Here is a 20392-nt window from a genome sequence, read left to right on the forward strand (position 1 = left end):
TATCTAGGCTCTGGACATACCTTCCTCACTAAGCTTAAACATTTCTAGCTTTTGATTGAAAGTGAGAGATCACATGGAGGCCATTGTAGAATTATTAATTGGTCTAAGTTCAATATTGTTGTGTCTCAAGGAAGGCTCAAGGAGAGGAATAGAAAGGGGGAACCTGCTGGTCAGTGGAGCAGTCAGAGCACAAACAACATTTATCAACTAAGTTCATTGTCTTATATGGGTGTGGTTTGTGGTGCCCCAAAACAATTACAATGATAATATCAAGGATCACTGATCACGGTCATCATAACAAATTTAATGATGAAAAAGTTTGAAATACTGAGAGAATTACCAAAATGTGACACAGAGGCATGAAGTGAGCAAATGCTGTTTGAAAAATGGCACAGACTTTTTCAACTCAGGGTTGCTACAAACCTTCAATTTGTAAAAAAAAAAAAAAAAAAAAAAAAAAAAAAAAAATCAAATCTGTCAAATGCATTAAAGCAAAGTGCAATAAAATCAGGTCTGAAATAAAATTTCCAGAGACATTTTGAGGGGAAGAGAGAGAGTGTGTGTGCGTGCGTGTGTGTGTGTGTGCGTGTGTAGGAAGAAGTTTAGACAGTGGATAAATAGGCATATACTTTTATAAGAATTTAATCATACTATGCATAGTATTTAACATAAAATTAACTGTTTTACTTAAAAATAATGAGAAAAGGAAGCTAAAATGAAACTGAAGGAACCTCCTTTAAATGTTTCTTCAACAGAAGAAAAGATCTCTATAAAATTAAAAGAGAGATCAGGAGTAATATTTAAAAATACTGGTAATGTATAAAAAATATAAATTGCCAGTAAAATCTGAGTATTTTATAACTTAGTAATCAAAATGCAAATAAAAAGGTATTTTTAATCTTTTTTTAGATTGGCAGAAAATGATAAAGTACACTGCAGAATGTGGGTAAATGAGTATTCTTGTGAGGGCAAAATCCTTTCTGGTGGAAGGCAGTGTGGCAGTACTTAAAATTTTAATATATGTGTATCCTTGGATATATAATTTGACGTCTAGAAATTTTTTCACAAAGAGATAATTAAATGTAAAAAGATAATTGATCTGCCTCGAGAAATGTCTATCATTATGGGATTAAGTTAAGTATATCCATTCAATATGATAGTATACAGCTATTAAAAATGGTGATGTATTATAGATTTATATTTATTGCAATGGAAATAGGTCCTCAACAAGCTCATTTTATTTCTCAACAATAAGTAATAGCATGCCTAATGGAGCCTTATTTATATAAAATTGTGTGTGTGAATGGTAGACAAATCTCTGAGATAAATACTCACTAAAATGGTTATCTCTGAGTGGTGTCCTATTGGCATTTATTTGTGTTGTTAGATTTCTTTACAATAAGTATTTTATCATTTTTGTATTTGAAAAAGGTGAGACTTTTTTTTCCCTCACTGAACAAATGAATATGAATACAACCTTTAAGCAGTACCTGATTAAGCTCTACAAATACCTAAATCTAACAAGGTCTATAGAACCTGTTAATGTAATACCCGGGGGCTGTGCTTTGGGATGCTCTACTGTTGCCGTTGAAGTTACTCAGGAACCAACAGAACTGGTTACAGATAGTTGGGGAGTTCTGAACTTTAGAGCCCAAGGCATTGACTGCTATTTTTAGTGCCACACCCTGTTGTAGTTAACTTCTTTAAAGACTTGATTGTTAAAAAACAAAGTCAAGTTTGAACCTTTGTTTTGTTGTTTTGATTTAGTTTTATTTTTAACTTCATTTACATATAATTGACAAAGTTTTAACATATTTCAAGTGATTTGGTGTATGTATACATTGTGAAAGGATTCCTCTAATCTGTTTAAATAACATTCATCATCTCACATATGTATCTTTTCATTTTTTATTTATTAATGTTTTATGTATTTTTGAGAGAGAGAGAGAGAGAGAGAGAGAGAGAGAGAGAGAGAGAGTATGAGTGGGGGAGGGGCAGAGAGCGAGAGGGAGACAGATTCCAAAGCAGGCTCCAGGCTCTGAGCTGTTAGCACAGAGCCCAATGCAGGGCTCGAACCCCCGAACTGTGAGATCATGACCTGAGTTGAAGTCGGGTACTTAACAGACTCAGCCACCCAGGAGCTCCTTTAAAGTTCTACATGCAGTAAATTTTAATTGTACAATACAATGATAATTAAGTGTAGTCACCATGTTATACGTTAGATCTTCAGACTTTATTTATTTATTGTGCAGTTGAAAGTTTGTACCCTTTCATCAACTTCTCCCTATTTTCCCATGCCTTGGCCATCACTTTTCTTTATCCTTTTTTTTTTTAATTTTTTTTTTTTTTTTTTTTTTTTTTTTTTTTGAGAAAGAGAGAGAGAGCAGGGGAGGGGCAGAGAGAGAGAGAGAGAGAGAGAGAGAGAGAGAGAGAGAGAGAATCCCAAGCAGGCTCCACACTGTCAGCACAGAGCCTGATGCCTGGCTCGAACTCACAAACCATGAGATCATGACATGAGCCAAAACCAACAGTTGGATGCTCAACCACTGAACCACCCAGGTGCCCCCTGGCAATAATTTTTCTATGAGTTTGACTTTTTTTTTTTTTTTAAAGATTCCACATGAAAATAATACCAGGAAGTATTTGTCTTTGTTGTTTTACTTTGGATTAACAAGAGTGTGGTGCACGCTTGCCCTTGTTTATGAAGAATAGTAACATTAGAAGGCATTGTCTTCTCTGCATATGTATCAGGTACCATCTTAATCATTGGGTTGGAGGGGAAGTAAAATTCCTGCCCTCCAAAATTTCATTCTTTAGTAGAGCACTGAACAGTCAAAGGACTATTTCTGTGAACCGCGCTATGGCAGCACAACAGTAGGACTTTTGACTTAGATGTTGGTGTGGTTCTTGGACTTGGGTGGCTGTTCAAGGAAGATCTTCCAGGGGAGGGGTGCCTGGGTGCCTCAGTCTTAAGCGTCTTACTCTTGATCTCCACTCAGGTCATGATCTCACAGTTCAAGCCCCACATTGGTCTCTGTGCTGACAATGTGGAACCTGCTTGGGATTCTCTCTTTCTCTCCCTCTCTCTCTCTGCTCCCTCACTCATGCCTGTGCAGGCTTTCATGTGCGTGCATGCTCTCTCTCAAAATAAATAAATAAACTTAAAAAAAAAAAAGGATTTTCCAGGGGAAATATCTGAACTGAATTTTGAATTTCAGTTTAGACATCTGAACTGAAGTTTGAAAGGTTAAACATGAATTAGCCAAACCAAAGAAAGAGCTATCTAGGGAAATCTAGGTAGAGACAAAGGCATGGAGGCATGCAAAGCACAGTACTTGTTGGGAACTATAGGTCGTTCAGCCTGGTGTAGAGATTGAGGTAGTACAGGCGACAGAATGAAGCTAGAGAGGTCTGATCATGAAGGGTCTTGTCAGCTGTCAGAGTTTTTTCCTCTGGACTTCTTATAAATACAGCCTTTGTTTAGGTAGGATGGGAATCTTTGAGTCATCTTTGACTGTTGAGACTCCCTCCCATCCTTAAACTCCCTTATAATTAGGCACCAAATCCTGTCAATTTTGGGAACTTGGATTGAAATGGAATCATGACAAGCTAGATGTAGACTGTGTTCCTTACTGTAACTTAAGTCTTTTTAATTTCTAGGTCTTTGCCTTGGCTCACAGACCCTTAGTAAATGTTCAAATGAGTGGGTTATAGGAAGGGAGTTCTAAAGAGAAAATGTTTAGTATTTTTACACGTGATGATGTATAATTTTTCTATTCTTCATTTCATTATAGAATATTTAAAAGTGTTTTGTTTTTGTTTTTGTTTTTTAAATTTATTTTTGAGAAAGAGAGCATGAGCGGGGGACGGCAGAGAGAGGGACACAGGATCCAAAGCAGGCTTCAGGCTCTGAGCCATCAGCACAGAGCCCAATGCATGGCTCAAACTCCCAAACCATGAGATCATGACCCTGAGCCAAAGTTGGACACTCAACCAACTGAGCTACCCAGGCGCCCCTATTATAGAAAATTTAATAGTCTTAAGAGGCCTCGTTGAAAAGTCAACTCTTCAATAATTAAAAATCTCCAAAATGGAATCAGACCGATTAGTAAGATCTGCTTGGTCAGTGCACTGGTGGGTGACTGAAGCAGCATCATGGTAGGAAAGAGGTACCAGAAAGCTTCTGACGATTTGATTTTGATGAATATACCCCAGATCACATAGTGTCTTTTTTTTTTTTCCTAGCTGAGAACAGTCATGTGACTGTCCAGTAGAGATTAATTTTTTAGTTAGAGGAAATTTGTGAACATGTACATTTATTGCTTTTTACTTGCCATAATAATGTGAGAATGCGCTTTCTTGAACTTACGGACACACAGCATTTATTTTGTGTTTACTAAAAGGAAGACTATGCAGAGATGGTTGGCATTTGCAACAATTAGGCATTGTTTCAGTGAAATAATTGTGCCATTTTGAAAGCAAATTATGTATCGGAAGCATATCTTTGAAGCAGCTTTATGATTATCAGCAACACAGATGCTGTAACTATTATTTTAGTGGAATTGAATCTTTTGTTATATGGGTCACATAACCAGGAACTGAACTTTTACACTTGTAACTGTGCAAGACTCTTATTAAGACATAATGTAATACAAACAGAAGATAGGTGTCTCAAAGTGTTTTTGTATATGGGCTTAAGAGCAAAGGTATTTATCACATAGAACTAGAATGAGAGCATTATAATACAGTCCAATTTATGCATATGTTTAATATTTTAAAGCCTTTCCTTTGTTTCCTTCCTTTTCTTAAAGTATAAATTAGCTAAGCCTATTTCCTTCTCCCATCAAAGAAAAAAAGGAGATACAAAGGTGTTTCTTCTGTCACCTCTCACTTCCCATTATCTAATTTTTAAAGTTTTTTTTTCCTTTTTTTAACTCACATTTAAATCTATATGCTGTAGCTTGAAATGAAAAAGATTTTTGCATATGTGGCTTCAATGAACGTTCCTATAGCCTGGTTAATATGGTTTTATTGTGACAAAATCTCCCTATATAGAGCTGATTAAAATGGAATTTTCCCTGTAACTTTATCTTAGCTGTCTTATATCCTCTTGAGTATAGGTGGTATAATGATAAATAAGTATTTTGTTTCTTATACTTAATCTTAAAACCAAGATGAACATTTTTAAAATGGGTAGATATACATTTGTCTTATTTTCTTTTTTCCTGTAGAGATCATTACAGTTGTAACAAATAATACAGGTTTTGTACACTTTGCCCAGTCTCCCTCAGTAATAACATTTTGTAGAACCATAGTACAATATTACAACCAGGATATTGACATTGTACAATCTATTCTTATTAATTCAGATTTTTCCAGTTTTACTTGAACTCATTTGTATATGTGTATAATTCTATACTGTTTAATCTCTGTATGTTTGTGTATCTATCACTACAGTAAAGCTGAATAGCTCCTTATCACAAGGGTCCCTCTTGTTGCCCTTTTATAACACCTGCTTTTCTTCTGCCAGTTCATTGCTCCTCCCCATCTCTGACTCCTGGCAGCCAGTAATCTCTCCTCCATTTCCAAATGTTTTTTCGTTTCAAAAGTGTTATATAAATGAAATCATATAGTATGTAACCATGTGAGATTGACTGTTTTCACTCAGTATAATTCCCTGGAGATTTGTCCAAGTTTGTATGAATTAGTCGCTTACTCCTTTTTATTACTTGTTTTTTTTAAGTTAGAGAATTTCCACATAGTTTAGTACTTAGTTTCTACTTTGTTTCCTTCCTAATCTATTTTAAAAATACATATATTTGTCTTAAATCTAGGTGACAAAACACGACCACCATCCTCAAGCCCCTCTAGTATTATCCGGCGCACTTCCTCTCTGGATACACTTGCTGCTCCATACCTTGCAGGGCACTGGCCTCGTGATAGTCATGGGCAGGCTGCTCCTTGCATGAGGGACAAGGCTACACAGGTAGGTTTATTAAAATTCTTTTTTTTTGGGAGGTGGGGAAGGGCGCCTGGGTGGCTCAGTCGGTTAAGTGTCTGACTTCAGCTCGGTCTGTGAGTTTGAGCCCCACATCAGGCTCTGTGCTGACAGCTCAGAGCCTGGAGCCTGCTTCAGGTTTTGTGTCTCCCTCTTTCTCTGCCCTTCCCCCACTCGCACTCTGTGTGTGTGTGTGTCTCTCTCTCTCTCAAAAATAAATAAACATTAAAAACATTTTTTTATGGGGCACCTGGGTGGCTCAGTCAGTTGGGCAACCAACTTCGGCTCAGGTTATGATTTCACGGTTTGTGAGTTGGAGCCCTACGTCAGGCTTTGTACTGACAGCTCAGAGCCTGGAGCCTGTGTCGGATTCTGTGTCTCCCTTTCTCTCTGACCCTCCCCTGCTCACACTCTGTCTCTCTGTCTCTGTCTCTCTCTCTCTTTCAAAAATAAACATTAAAAAAAGGGTTTTTTTTAATGTAAAAAAAAATTTTTTTTTTGAGAGAGTAGTGCAAGCAGGGGAGGGGGCAAAGGGAGAGGGGAGAGAGAGAATCATAAGCAGGCAGGCTCCACACTCAGAGTCTGATGCTTAACTGACAGAGCCACCCACGTGCCCCCATTTTGACCATTTTTAAGTATATAACTTAGTAGCATCAATTACATTCACACTCTTGTGCAACTATTGCCATTATCTGTTTCAAAACTTTTCATCACTCAAACAAAAACTCAGTAAGTCCTCATTCTTTTTCCAGCCCCTGTAACCACTATTCAACTTTCTGTTTCTGTGAATTTGCCTGTTCTAGGTATTTCATATAACTGGAAGCATATGATATTTGTACTTCTTTATCTGACTCATTTTGCTTAACATAATGTTTTCAAGGTTTATCCATGTTGTACCATTTGTTTTCATGGCTGAATAATATTCTATTGGGTGGATAAACATGTTTATCCATTTCTGGTTTTGGACATCGGGGTTGTTTACAAATTTTGGCAATTGTGAACAGTGCTGAAACAAACATTGGTGTGTAGATATCTGTTTGAATCTCTTCTCTCAATTCCTTTTGGCACATATGTAGGAGTGAAATTGCTGGGTCATGTATTTAGCTTTTAGAGGAACAGTCTGGCAGTTCCTCTAAAATATATGGCTCAGCAGCTGCACCAGTTTACATTCCCTCCAGCAGTGTATAAGGACTCCAGTTTCTCCATATCCTCACCAAAACTTAACTATTTTTCTGTTTTTTCTTCAGTATAGCTATCCTGGTAGATATGAAATTATATCTTGTGAGTTTTATTTATATTTTCCTAATGACTGATGATGTTGAGCATCTTTTCATATGCTTATTGTATATCTTCTTTGGAGTTCAGGCAATTTTTAACATCTCTGTGCTTTTGTTTCCTCTTTGTAAAATGGGAGCAGGACACCTGGGTGGTTCAGTCAGTTAAGTACCCCACTCTTGGTTTTGGCTCAAGTCATGATCTCACGGTCATGGAATCAAGCTCTGCATTGGGCTGAGCGTGGAGCCTGCTTGGGATTCTGTTTCCCCCTCTCTCTCTGCCCCGCCCCTGCTTGCACACACGCACACACTGTCTCTCTCAAAATAATTAAACAAACATTAAAAAAAAAAATAAAATGGGGAAAAGAATAGTACCTGTCTTTTAAGGTTATTATGAGGATTAAACAAGGATTAAACAAGGAAATATATATAAAACACTTAGAAGAGTGGCTGGCACATAGTAAGCATTTAATAAATGCTTGCCATTGAAATTACTACCTTTGGTTATTGTCACAACAAGAATGGCATGTAGATTTCATATCCTGTGTAGTTTGTTAACTGCTATTAGCTTCCCTGGAGGATTATGTTGAAAAAGATTCAGGCTAAAGATTATTGGGACTGATTAGCAGTTTTTGCCCATGTTGAGAGACTTGGGGCTCTTTTATCACCCCTGGTCCAGACAGTGCTAGAGCAGACAATATGATGGAAGTAATTTATCTTATAGTGTAGATGGGCGCTTGCAGGAAATTCCTGTTAGACTTTTGACAAAACTTTTCATGTTATGACTCTGAGCCCTGGTTCTTCATTTAAAAAAATATGTATGACTCCAAGGTCTATCTCAGTATTTCAGGGATGAGTGGGAATGAGAAGCAGAGGTTCTGAAAAATACAGAGAAAGGCAGCATCAAAAAAGTTTAGGAAGGGGTGCCCGGGTGGCTCAGTTGGTTAAGTGTCCGACTTCAGCTCAGGTCATGATCTCACGGTTTGTGGGTTTGAGCCCTGTGTCCTACTCTGTGCTGACAGCTCGAAGCCTGCTTTGGATTCTGTGTCTCCCTCTCTCTCTCTGACCCTTGCCCACTCATGCTCTTTCTCTTTCTCAAATATAAATAATAAACATTAAAAACAAAAAGTTTAGTAGGAGTGTGGCAGCCAGTTTTTAAAGATGTTAATCTCCTCTCCTGCCGTACCTCCACCCCATCATTGCTTTGGTCATGAGAATGAGTGCCTGATTAAGATTTTATTGTACATGATTATTTGTTATCCTAATTACTTGACACAAAGATAGCAAAAATGTGGCATCATTTCTTTTTTTCTGTGTCTCTGGCAAGACATTGCTTATTCCCTGTGAACTCAAATTGCCCGAGAGTCTCTCTAGTGCAGTGCCTTAGCTTGCCGTTGCCAGTGGAGCAGGGCTGGTCGATGAGACCATCTGCAAGACTCATCTACCATTTCTGCTTCAGAGTTTGGTACACTACTAAATACTACATTGCCACCAACCTCTACCTCCTGGCCCCCCTCCTCCCATGTTCTTTTAATGATTCTTTTAAAAACACCATTTACCAGCTTGCCCTCCAAACTTAGACCAATTTGTATTTCTAGCATTATCTATGTTGTAATTCCATTAATTTAATTTAATTCACCTAATTTGCAAGGGGTGCCTTTTGAATTTTCTGACTATACCAGTTTGTGGGAATGAAATGAAGCGTGTATGTATGGCTGGATTCTTTGACATTCTTTTGACTCAAAAGGTAATCTCTTCCCAACTTTCCTAACCACCTACGCTTCTTCACAGGGGACATGTGAATATGTGAACTTGTGACTCATGTGATTGGTGTCTGGTTTACTTTATTACATAAACCAGTCATCTTTTCCTTTTAAAAATCTTATGTTATTTTCTCTCAGAACTCCTACATTTCAGAGGCTATTTTTCCCTCTTCAGGGGTTTATTTTGATTAAGAGCTTGTTTTCTTTTTCAATTTTTGCACTGGCGTGAAATTGTAGTCCAAGTTCAGAAACTATAAGATGGCCTGTTATTAAAACCTAATAAAATTATATACTTTGTAAATTAGAGACTACAATAATGTAGAATTACTGAAGGTAGCTATTTATAAGTCTAGTGTTAGAAATGAAAGTACTAAAGAGGTAGATTAGCTTTTTAAAAAAAAATACTTTTTGAGTAACTTGCTCTTTTGTATAAAACCTTGGTCCATTGGTTAAAATTGGATTGTAATATTAAGAGAGAAGAAAAGTGTTAAAAAAAATTTTTTTTTTTAAGACTTAATATAATAACCTCTGTATAAGCTCTGTAGTTGCTTCCTAGTAGCTTTGACTTTCTTGGTTAAGCCTAGGATTCTGAAGTAATCTAAATTTCCATGGGGTGCCTGGGTGGCATTGGTTAAGTGTCTGACTTCGGCTCAGGTCATGATCTCACAGTTGTGAGTTTGAGCTCTGTGACAGGACCTGTGCTGACAACTTAGACCCTGGAGCCTGCTTCAGATTCTGTGTCTCCCTCTCTCTCTGCCCCTTCCCTGCTCGTGCTCTGTCTCTTTCTGTCTCTCTCTCTCTCTCTCTCTCTCTCTCAAAAAATAAATAAACATTAATTTTTTTTTTTTTTTTTAAATTTCCAGATGCTTCACCACTTGACTGGTGTTCCTGTTTTTTGGGTTTTTTTCCCACGTTAGATCAGATTTCTCTAGGCCAGTGACTCTATACATTGTTTTTTAAATAGGCTGGGCTGTAACAAAGTAGGATTACATCATGGAATCCTTTAAAACAAATACAGTTTCTTGACTGTGTAATTGATATTTTTTTTACCTGTTAAAAATAATTTAGAAAATACACTCCAGCTCTCAATAATGGACTTGCAGTGCCCTGTGTACTCTGTTCACTGATGCTTCCCAGGATTTCTATTTTGTATGGAATGCTTTCCCACCATTTGCTTAGATAATTTATACTCTGAAGCCTCCCCCAATTTCATAAAATCTTGCCTACCTGCTTCCCTGTCCTTCTAGTTCTGGTTTAGATGCCTTTCTTAGAGGGAACTTCTATCATCACATGTGGCTATTTATTGTAACATAATTGGATATTTATCCTTTCTCTCCTAGAAAAAACTTCTTGAAAATAAGAACTGTGTTTCCTCTCTAACCTCAGTACCTAGTCCAGTGTCTGACATGTTAGTAGTAGATGCTTAATAGTTTTGTGGTATACAGTGCAAGGCTGAACAAAAATTGAAATGTACTTAATTAAAACTCAGTTTTACTTTTTATTAATATCTAGAGTGTCTTAAAGGCACAGCTTCTTAGTGGAACAAAGAGAACAATTATCTTTTGAGTTAGGAGTTTAAGTAAAATCAGTGATTTTTGCGAAGTAATTTTTCTTGTTTGACCATCTTACAACTGAAATTAGCAAAGCTGTTGCTCTTCATGTTTACTTTTATTTGTCTTAATACTCTTGTTCTCATTTTAATTTGTTCTTAACAAGTCTATAGGAAGCTTTTATATTGTTTTGCTTTTCCTTGAGTTAAATCTTACACTTATTATATTTAGACTTCCCTAATTAAAAAAAAAAGTTGTATTTTGAAAGTCTCATTTATAGAAAAGTTGCAAGAATAGTAGATTGAACACCAGTAGACTCCTCACTTATATTCACCAAATATAAACATTTATATATGAACATTTTAATATGTATTTTTATTTTTTGTGTGTATATAATTGCTGTTATTATTGTTACTATTTGCTAATTGTTAGTAAGTTGAAGACATTCTGATTCTTCAAATAGTTCAACATGTATATATGAACAAGGACTTACAAAAATTACCAAAGTACTTACCAAATTCAGGAGATTTAACATTGATTGATACCATGCTATTATTTAATATGTTGTACATAGTCAAATTTTTTAAGTTTTCTCATTGTTCTCTGTAGTAATTTCTCATGTAAGCCAGGATCTAGTCAAGAAACACACTTGGCATTTAGATGTTATGCTTATTTGGTATTCTTTATTCTGAAACCATTCCTTAGCTTTTCTTGGTCTTTCATGACATAGATATATTTTTTAAGAGTGCAAGCCAGTATATTTGTTGAATATTCTCAATGTAAGTCTCTGTTTCTTCACAATTAAATTCAACTTACTACATTTTTGGCAGGAATACTGTATATATGTGATGTATATATATCCTTCAACCTTGTTTTTTATTTAAGGACATCACTCTATCCATATAGAAAGATTCCCCCTTAAGTAGGGATAGAAAGATCATACGTCAACTCATAAAGGCTTTATATGAAAGGCCTACAGCTAATATCATCCTCATTAGGGAAAAACTGAGAGGCTTTCCCCTATGGTCAGGAATAAGATAAGAATGTCTGCTCTCACCATTACTATTTAACATAGTACTGGAAATCTTAGCATCAGCAATCAGACATCAGAGAGAAACAAAAGGCATCTAAATAGGAAAGGGAGAAGTCAGACTTCTTCTATCTGCACATGAGACTCTATGTAGAAAACCTGAAAGGCTCCACCAAAAATTTCTAGGACTAATACATGAATTCAGCAAAGTTGCAGGATATAAAATCTATTTACAGAAATCTGTTGCATTTCTGTACACCAATAATGAAGTAGGAGAAAAAGAAATCAAGGAGTCAATCCCATTTGTAATTGCACCAAAAATAATAAGATATCTAGGAATAAATCTAACCAAACATGTAAAAGAATTGTACTCTGAAAACTATAGAACACTTATGACAGAAATTAAAGAGGACACAAAGAAATGGAAGAGCACTCCATGATCTGGGATAGGAAGAACAAACATTGTTAAAATGTCTATACTACCCAAAGCAATCTACACATTTAATGCAGTCCCTATCAAAATACCACTAGAATTTTTCACAGAGGACTTTCACAAAAGTCCCCTAATGGCCAAAGCAGTCCTGAAAAAGGAAAACAAAACTGGAGGTGGCGCAATTCTAGATTTCAAGCTATATTACAGAGCTCTGGTCATTAAGACAGCATGGTACTGGCACAAAAACACACATAGATCAATGGAACAGAATAGAGAACCTAGAAATGGACCCACAACCATATAATCAACTAATCTTCAACAAAGCAGGAAAAAATACCTGGTGGAAAAAAGACCGTCTCTTCAACAAATGTTGTTGGGAAAACTAGACAGCAACATGCAGAAGAATGAAACTGGATCAATTTCTTATACATACTCCAAAATAAATTCACAATGGATGAAAGACCTAATTGTGAGACAGGAAACCATCAAAATCCTTGAGGAGAACACAGGCAGCAACCTCTTTGGCCATAGCAACTTCTTACTAGACATGTCTCCGGAGGCAAGGGAAATGAAAGCAAAAATGAACTATTGGGACCTCATAAAGATAAGCTTCTGCACAGCAAGGAAGTAATCAACAAAACTAAAATGCAGCCTACAGAATGGGAAGTGATATTTGCAAATGGCATATGTGATAAAGGGTTAGTATCCAAACTCTATAAAGAACTAATAAAACTCAACACCCAAAAAACAAATAATCCAGTGAGGAAATGGGCAGAAGACATGAATAGACACTTTTCCAAAGAAGACATCCAGATGGCCAACAGACATATGAAAAGATGGTCAACATCAGTCATCACCAGCAAAATACAAATCAAAACCACAATGAGATACCACTTCACACCAGTCAGAATGGCTAACACTAACACAAGAAACAACAGGTGTTGGCAAGGATGTGGAGCAAGGGGAACCTTTTTGTTGGTAGAAATGCAGCCACTCTGGAAAACAGTATGGAGTTTCCTCAAAAAGTTAAAAATAGAACTACTCTATGATCCAGCAATTGAACTACTAGGTATCTATCCAGAGGATACAAAAATACATATTTGAAGGGGTACATGCATCTTGATGTTTATAGCAATACTGTCAACAATAGTCAAACTATGAAGAGAGCTCAAATGTCCATTGACTGATGAATGGATAAAGATGTGATGCATATTATATATATACATATATATACACATATATGTACACATACAGTGTAATGTTACTCAGCCATCAAAAAGAATGAAATCTTGCCATTTGCAGTGACGTGGATGGAGCTAGAATGTATTATACTAGGCAAAATAAGTCAGGGAAAGACAAATACCATATGATTTCACTCATGTGGGATTTAAGAAACAAAACGGATGTATGGAAAGGGGCAAAAAAAAAAAATGAGAAAAAAAAAGAATGACGGAAACAAACCATAAAAGACTCTTAATGATAAAGAACAAACAGGCTTGTTAGAGGGAGGTGGGTAGAGGGTTGGCTAAATGGGTGATGGGTATTAAGGAGGGCACTTATTATGTATGATAAGCACTGGGTATTGTGTGTAAGTGATGGATCACGGAATTCTGTTCCTGAAATCAATATTGCACTGTATGTTAAACTAATTAGAATTTAAGTAAAAAATTTTAAACATTAAAAAATAAATAAAAATACATTTCTCAAAAAAAACTTCCCCCTTTAAAAGTCACCCCCCACACCTTATATAGAGAGTATTGTTTTGAACAGGCTGTACATTCATTCTTATAGTACAAAAATCAAGAAGTACATAAGTATAATACAGTGAAGGAAGGATCTTCTTCCCATGAGGAAGCCACTGATGTTTCTTTTGTTACAATGTATATTCTTGTAGAGATACTTTATATATATGTATGTTCTTTATACTGGTCCTCTATAAAAGTAGTTGCTATACATACTATACTGAGCCTTGAATTTTTCACTTAATATCTCATAGAGATTATTGTGAACTTCCTTATTCATTTTTAATGGCTGAATAAGTATTTTGTTATAAAGATATACCATAATTTATTTAACAGATCCTCTATTTACATTGTTCTAATCTTGTAAAAACAGTGCTACAGGGAATAATATGCTGTATCATTTTGTGCACAAAGATAAACATTTTGTACATCTGCATGATAAATAACCAAAAGAAGGGTGAGATAAAGGGTATGTGCATTTGTAACTTTGACAGCAATTGCTGAGTCTCCTTCCATAAAGGCTGTACTAATTTACACTTCTACCAGCAATGTAGGAGAGTATGAAATAAAATCACCCAGTTTGTGGTTTTAATTTACTTTTCTCTTATTATGGGTGAGACTGAGCATATTTTTTTTTAATTTTTTAATTTATTTTTTTAATTTACATCCAAGTTAGTTAGCATATAGTGCAACAGTGATTTCAGGAGTAGATTCCTTAATGCCCCTTACCCATTTAGCCCATTCCCCCTCCCAAAACCCCTCCAGTATCTCTCTGTTTGTTCTCCATATTTAAGAGCCTCTTATGTTATTGCCCCCCTCCCTGTTTTTATATTATTTTTGCTTCCCTTCCCTTATGTTCATCTGTTTTGTCTCTTAAGTCCTCATATGAGTGAAGTCATATGATATTTGTCTTTCTCTGACTAATTTTGCTTAGCATAATACCCTCTAGTTCCATCCACGTAGTTGCAATAGCAAGATTTCATTCTTTTTGATTGCCGAATAATACTCCATTGTATGTATGTATGTGTATATATATATATATGCATGTGTGTATATATACACTCACACATATGTATATATATGTACATATATGTATACACACATACATACACATATATGTGTATACATACACATATATATGTATACACACACACACACACATATATATATACACATACATCTTCTTTATCCGTTCATCTACTGATGGACATTTGGGTTCTTTCCATACTTTGGCTATTGTTGATAGTGCTGCTATAAACATGGGGGTGCGTGTGTCCCTTTGAAACAGCATACCCGCATCCCTTGGATAAATGCCTAGTAGTGCAGTTGCTGGGTCGTAGGGTAGTTCTATTTTTAATTTTTTAAGGAACCTCCATACTGTTTTCCAGAGTGGCTGCACCAGTTTGCATTGCCACCAGCAGTGCAAAAGAGATCCTCTTTCTCCGCATCCTCACCAACATCTGTTGTTCCCTGAGTTGTTAATGTTAGCCATTCTGACAGGTGTAAGGTGGTATCTCATTGTGGTTTTGATTTGTATTTCCCTGATGAGGAGTGATGTTGAGCATGTTTTCCTGTGTCAATTGGCCATCTAGATATCTTCTTTAGAGAAGTGTCTACTCATGTCTTTTGCCTATTTCTTCTGTGGATTTTTAGGTTTTTAGGTGTTGAATTTGATAAGTTCTTTATAGATTTTGGATACTTACCCTTTATCTGATACGTTGTTTGCAAATATCTTCTCCCATTCTGTCCATTGCCTTTTAGTTTTGCTGATTGTTTCCTTTGCTGTGTAGAAGCTTTTTATTTTGATGAGGTCCCAATAGTTCATTTTTGCTTTGGTTTCCCTTGCCTCTGGAGATGTGTTGATTAAGAAGTTGCTGTGGCCAAGATGAAAGAGGTTTTTGCCTGCTTTCTCCTCGAGGATTTTGACGGCTTCCTGTCTTACATTTAGGTCTTTCATCCGTTTTGAGTTTATTTTTGTGCGTGGCGTAGGAAAGTGGTCCAGGTTCATTTTTCTGCATGTCGCTGTCCAGTTTTCCCAGAACCACTTGCTGAAGAGACTGTCTTTATTCCATTGGATATTCTTTCCTGCTTTGTCAAAGATTGGTTGCCCATATGTTTGTGGGTCCGTTTCTGGGTTCTCTATTCTGTTCCAGTGATCTGAGTGTCTGTTCTTGTGCCAGTACCATACTGTCTTGATGATTACAGCTTTGTAGTGTAGCTTGAAGTCCGGGACTGTGATGCCTCCTACTTTGGTTTTCTTTTTCAAGATTGCTTTGGCTATTCAGGGTCTTTTCTGGTTCCATACAAATTTTAGGATTATTTCTTCTAGCTCTGTGAAGAATGCTGGTGTTACTTTGATAGGGATTGCATTGAATATGTAGATTGCTTTGGGTAGTATCGACATTTTAACAATATTTGTTCTTCCTCTCCAGGAGCATGGAATCTTTTTCCATTTTTTTGTGTCTTCTTCAGTTTCTTTCATAAGCTTTCTATACTTTTCAGTGTATAGATTTTTCACCTCTTTGGTTAGATTTATTCCTAGGTATTTTATGGCTTTTGGTGCAATTGTAAATGGGATCGACTCCTTGATTTCTCTTTCTGTTGCTTCATTGTTGGTGTATAGGAATGCAACCGATTTCTGTGCATTGATTTTATATCCTGCCACTTTGCTGAATTCATGGATCAGTTCTAGAAGTTTTTTGGTGGAATATTTTGGGTTTTCCATATAGAGTGTCATGTCATCTGTGAAGAGTGAAAGTTTGACCTCCTCCTGGCCGATATGGATGCCTTTTATTTCTTTGCGTTGTCTGATTGCAGAGGCTAAGACTTCCAATAGTATGTTGAATAACAGTGGCGAGAGTGGACATCCCTGTCTTGTTCCTGACCTTAGGGGGAAAGCTCTCAGTTTTTCCCCACTGAGGATGATATTAGTGTTGGGTCTTTCATATATGGCTTTTATGATCTCGAGGTATGCTCCTTCTATCCCTCCTTTCTTGAGGGTTTTTATCAAGAAAGGATGCTGTATTTTGTCAAATGCTTTCTCTGCATCTGTTGAGAGGATCATGTGGTTCTTGTCCTTTCTTTTATTGATGTGATGAGTCACATTGATTGTTTGGCAGATATTGAAGCAGCCTTGCATCCCAGGTATAAAATCCCACTTGGTCGTGGTGAATAATTTTTTTTAATATATTGTTGGATCCGGTTGGGTAATACGTTGTTGAGGATTTTTGCATCCATGTTCATCAGGGAAATTGGTCTGTAGTTCTCCTTTTTAGTGGGGTCTCTGTCTGGTTTGGAATCAAGGTAATGCTGGCCTCATAGAAAGAGTTTGGAAGTGTTCCTTCCATTTCTATTTTCGGAACACCTTCAAGAGAGTAGGTGTTAACTCTTCCTTAAATGGTTGGTAGAAATCCCCTGGAAAGCCATCTGGCTCTGGATTCTTGTTTTTTGGGAGATTTTTGATTACTAATTCAATTTTTTTTTTTTTTTTTTTTTTTTTTTTTTACTGGTTATGGGTCTGTTCAAATTTCCTATTTCTTTCTGTTTCAGTTTGGTAGGAATGTTTCTGGAATTTGTCTATTTCTTCCAGATGCCCATTTTATTGGCATATAATTGCTCATAGTATTGTCTTATTATTGTTTTTATTTCTGCTGTGTTGGTTGTGATCTCTCCTCTTTCATTCTTGATTTTATTTATTTGGGTCCTTTTTATTTTTGATCAAACTGGCTAATGTTTATCAATTTGGTTGATTCTTTCAAAGAACCAGGTTCTGGTTTCATTGATCTGTTTTTTTGGTTTCAATAGCATTAATTTCCGCTCTAATCCTTATTAGCCTGTCTTCTGCTGGTTTTGTGTTTTATTTGCTGTTTTTTTTTCCAGCTCTTTAAGGTGTAATGTTAGATTGTGTATCTGAGACCTTTCTTCCTTCTTTAGGAAAGCCTGGATTGCTATATACTTCCCTCTTATGACTGCCTTTCCTGTGTCTCAGATGTTTTGGGTTGTGGTATTATCGTTTTGTCTGGCTTCCATGAGCTTTTTATTTCCTCTTTAGCTTCTTGGTTAGCCCATTCATTCTTTAGTAGGATGTTCTTCAGTCTCCAAGTATTTGTTATCTTTTCAAATTTTTTCTTGTGGTTGATTTCAATTTTACAGTATTGTGGTCTGAAAATATGCACGGTATGATCTTGATCTTTTTGTACTTGTTGAGGGCTAATTTGTGTCCCAGTATGTGATCTATTCTGGAGAACATTCCATGTACACTGGAGAAGAATTTATATTCTGCTGCTTTAGGATGAAATGTTCCAAATATATCTGTTGAGTCCGCTTGGTCCAGTGTGTCATTCAAAGTCATTCCTTGTTGTTGTTCTGTTTAGATGAAGAGATTGTGCATATTTTTATGTACTGAGAACTCACTTGTATTTTTTTTTCTGATTTTTAAATTCTGGATTTTGTATAACCACTAAGGATTTAACTTAGTGGTTAAATTTTTTTTAGGCTACACTTTGCAGATTTTTAAATGTTTTTAAGTTTATTTATTTATTTATTTTGAAAGAGAGTGAGCAGGGGAGGGACAGAGAGGCAGGGGCGGAGAGCCCAACGTGGTACTAAATCATGACCTGAGCTGAATCCAAGAGTCGTTGCTTAACCAACTGAGCTACCCAGGTGCCCCTGTTTGCAGATATTTATTTTTATTTTAAAGGTTTTTAAAAATTTTTTTAAAGTTTATTGAGAGATAGAGCATGAGTGGGGCAGGAGCAGAACAGAGAGAGAGAGACTCAGAATCCGAAGCAGGCTCCAGACTCTGAGCTGTGAGCACAGAGCCTGACATGAGGCTTGAAAACACAAACCGTGAGATCATGACCTGAGCGGATGTTGGATGCTTAACCAGCTGAGCCAGCCAGGCGCCCCAATTTTGCAGATATTTAAAGCAAGACTAGACATAGAACAGAGGTTAAGATTATGAACTCCAGAGTCTTAGGTTATATCTTAGCTTTGCCACTTCTTAGCTATGAGACATTAGGCTATTTCCCAAGCTTCCTTGTCTGCAGAACTTTTGTATGTATTAAATCAGATGATACTATGAAGACCTTTCACTATGCTTTCATAAAGTGCCTAACATATAATAAGATCACAGGAATGTTAGCTATTATTAGTATGCATTTGTTCAGTAAATGCTATATTTACCATTATGTAAAAATAATTAAGTTTTTGTTAATAATAGAAATGAAGGAAATAAACTAAAATATGATAATTAAAGCAACTGGTACTAGAGGAATTTTGGGTCATTGTGTTATTTTAAATATTTCTAGTACTTAATTTTTCTATAATGGGAATGCATTGTACAATAGAAAAATATATACTTTTTTAAGAAATGAAATTATTTTTCAGGTTTATTGAGATATAATTGACATACACAATACTGTATAAGTTTTTGTACAGTATAATGACTTGAAATTCTTATATTATGAAATGATTACCAAGTAAGTTTAGTTAATATCCATTACCTCATATAATTCAAATTTTTTTTCCTTGCACTGAGAACTTTTAAAAGGATCTACTCTTTTAGCAATTTTCAAATATACCACACAGCAGTATTAACTATAGCCATCATGTTATATATTACCTCCACAGTACTTAATCTTATAGCTGGAAGTTTGTACCTTTATACCACCTTCATCCAATTCCCCTTCAGGTGCCTCCCCCAACTCCTACTGTCTCTGATAACCTAAATCTCATCTCTTTTTCTCTGGGTGTGTGGTTTAGATTTCACATGTGAGGTCATTCAGTATTTGTCTTTCTTCACCTGACTTATTTGATTGTGCATAATGTCCTGAAGATCCATCCATTTTGTTGCAGATGTGGTGTACATTATCGTTAAATGGTTAACATACCCCTTCCTTCTTTTTCCCATTATAGACAGAGAGTGCATGGGCCGAAGAATATGCTGAAAAGAAGAAAGGGTCTCACAAGCGTTCAGCATCATGGGGCAGTACAGATCAACTTAAAGAGGTCAGGAAAATGGTCCCAAGGAAGTGGGTGTGGAAGTTTGATTTCTTCCCTGGCTAGTTCCTTGAAGTTGTGGGCAACAAGGATTTGTCTGTTTGCATTGTTTTGTTTTGTGTGGGTGTTTGTTTGTTTGTTTTTGGTTTTGTTTACTTGAGAAATAACGAAACAGTTCTTACATTGATTGGATAGAGATTTGAATGGGGGAAATACACACATTACTTACAGATTATGTGTTTTTCTTTGTCTTTTTTCTTATTAAATGAGAGTCCATACCTGTTAATCTAAGTGTCAGATTTATAAAATTATAGTGATACAACAAATTCACGTTTATTATTTCTGTATTTAATGGTAGTGTTTCTGAAATTGATTAATCCAGTAAACCAAACTGGTTATGGTCCTATGCTGATTACCATTTTCTGTGCCTACACTTACGATATTTGCACTTTACATACAACAGAAAGATTCAGTCAGGGAATAATATGGGATATTGATTGAAATTGTGTTTGTTATTTAAAGATTGTATCTGTGAATACATTTCATGGCTTGAATTGATTTTTAAGTACTGTTTGATTTTTGGAGCTGTTGAAGCTTAGGCG

The 20392-nt window shown here is 36.1% G+C and overlaps 1 protein-coding gene across 1 annotated transcript in view; it reads left to right on the forward strand.

Annotated features, from left to right (window-relative positions):
• The window catches only part of FAM117B (family with sequence similarity 117 member B), a 94316-nt gene that overhangs the window by 48365 nt on the left and 25559 nt on the right, over nt 1–20392 (forward strand). Inside the window, exons 2-3 of the mRNA XM_027053176.2 lie at nt 5835–5986; nt 19707–19799. Of these exons, the coding sequence (XP_026908977.1) occupies nt 5835–5986; nt 19707–19799 (245 nt within the window). The remainder of the gene's footprint in view (nt 1–5834; nt 5987–19706; nt 19800–20392) is intronic.

This window comes from Acinonyx jubatus, chromosome C1 (genome assembly GCF_027475565.1).
Source record: "Acinonyx jubatus isolate Ajub_Pintada_27869175 chromosome C1, VMU_Ajub_asm_v1.0, whole genome shotgun sequence".
NCBI classification, from domain to species: Eukaryota; Metazoa; Chordata; class Mammalia; order Carnivora; family Felidae; genus Acinonyx; species Acinonyx jubatus.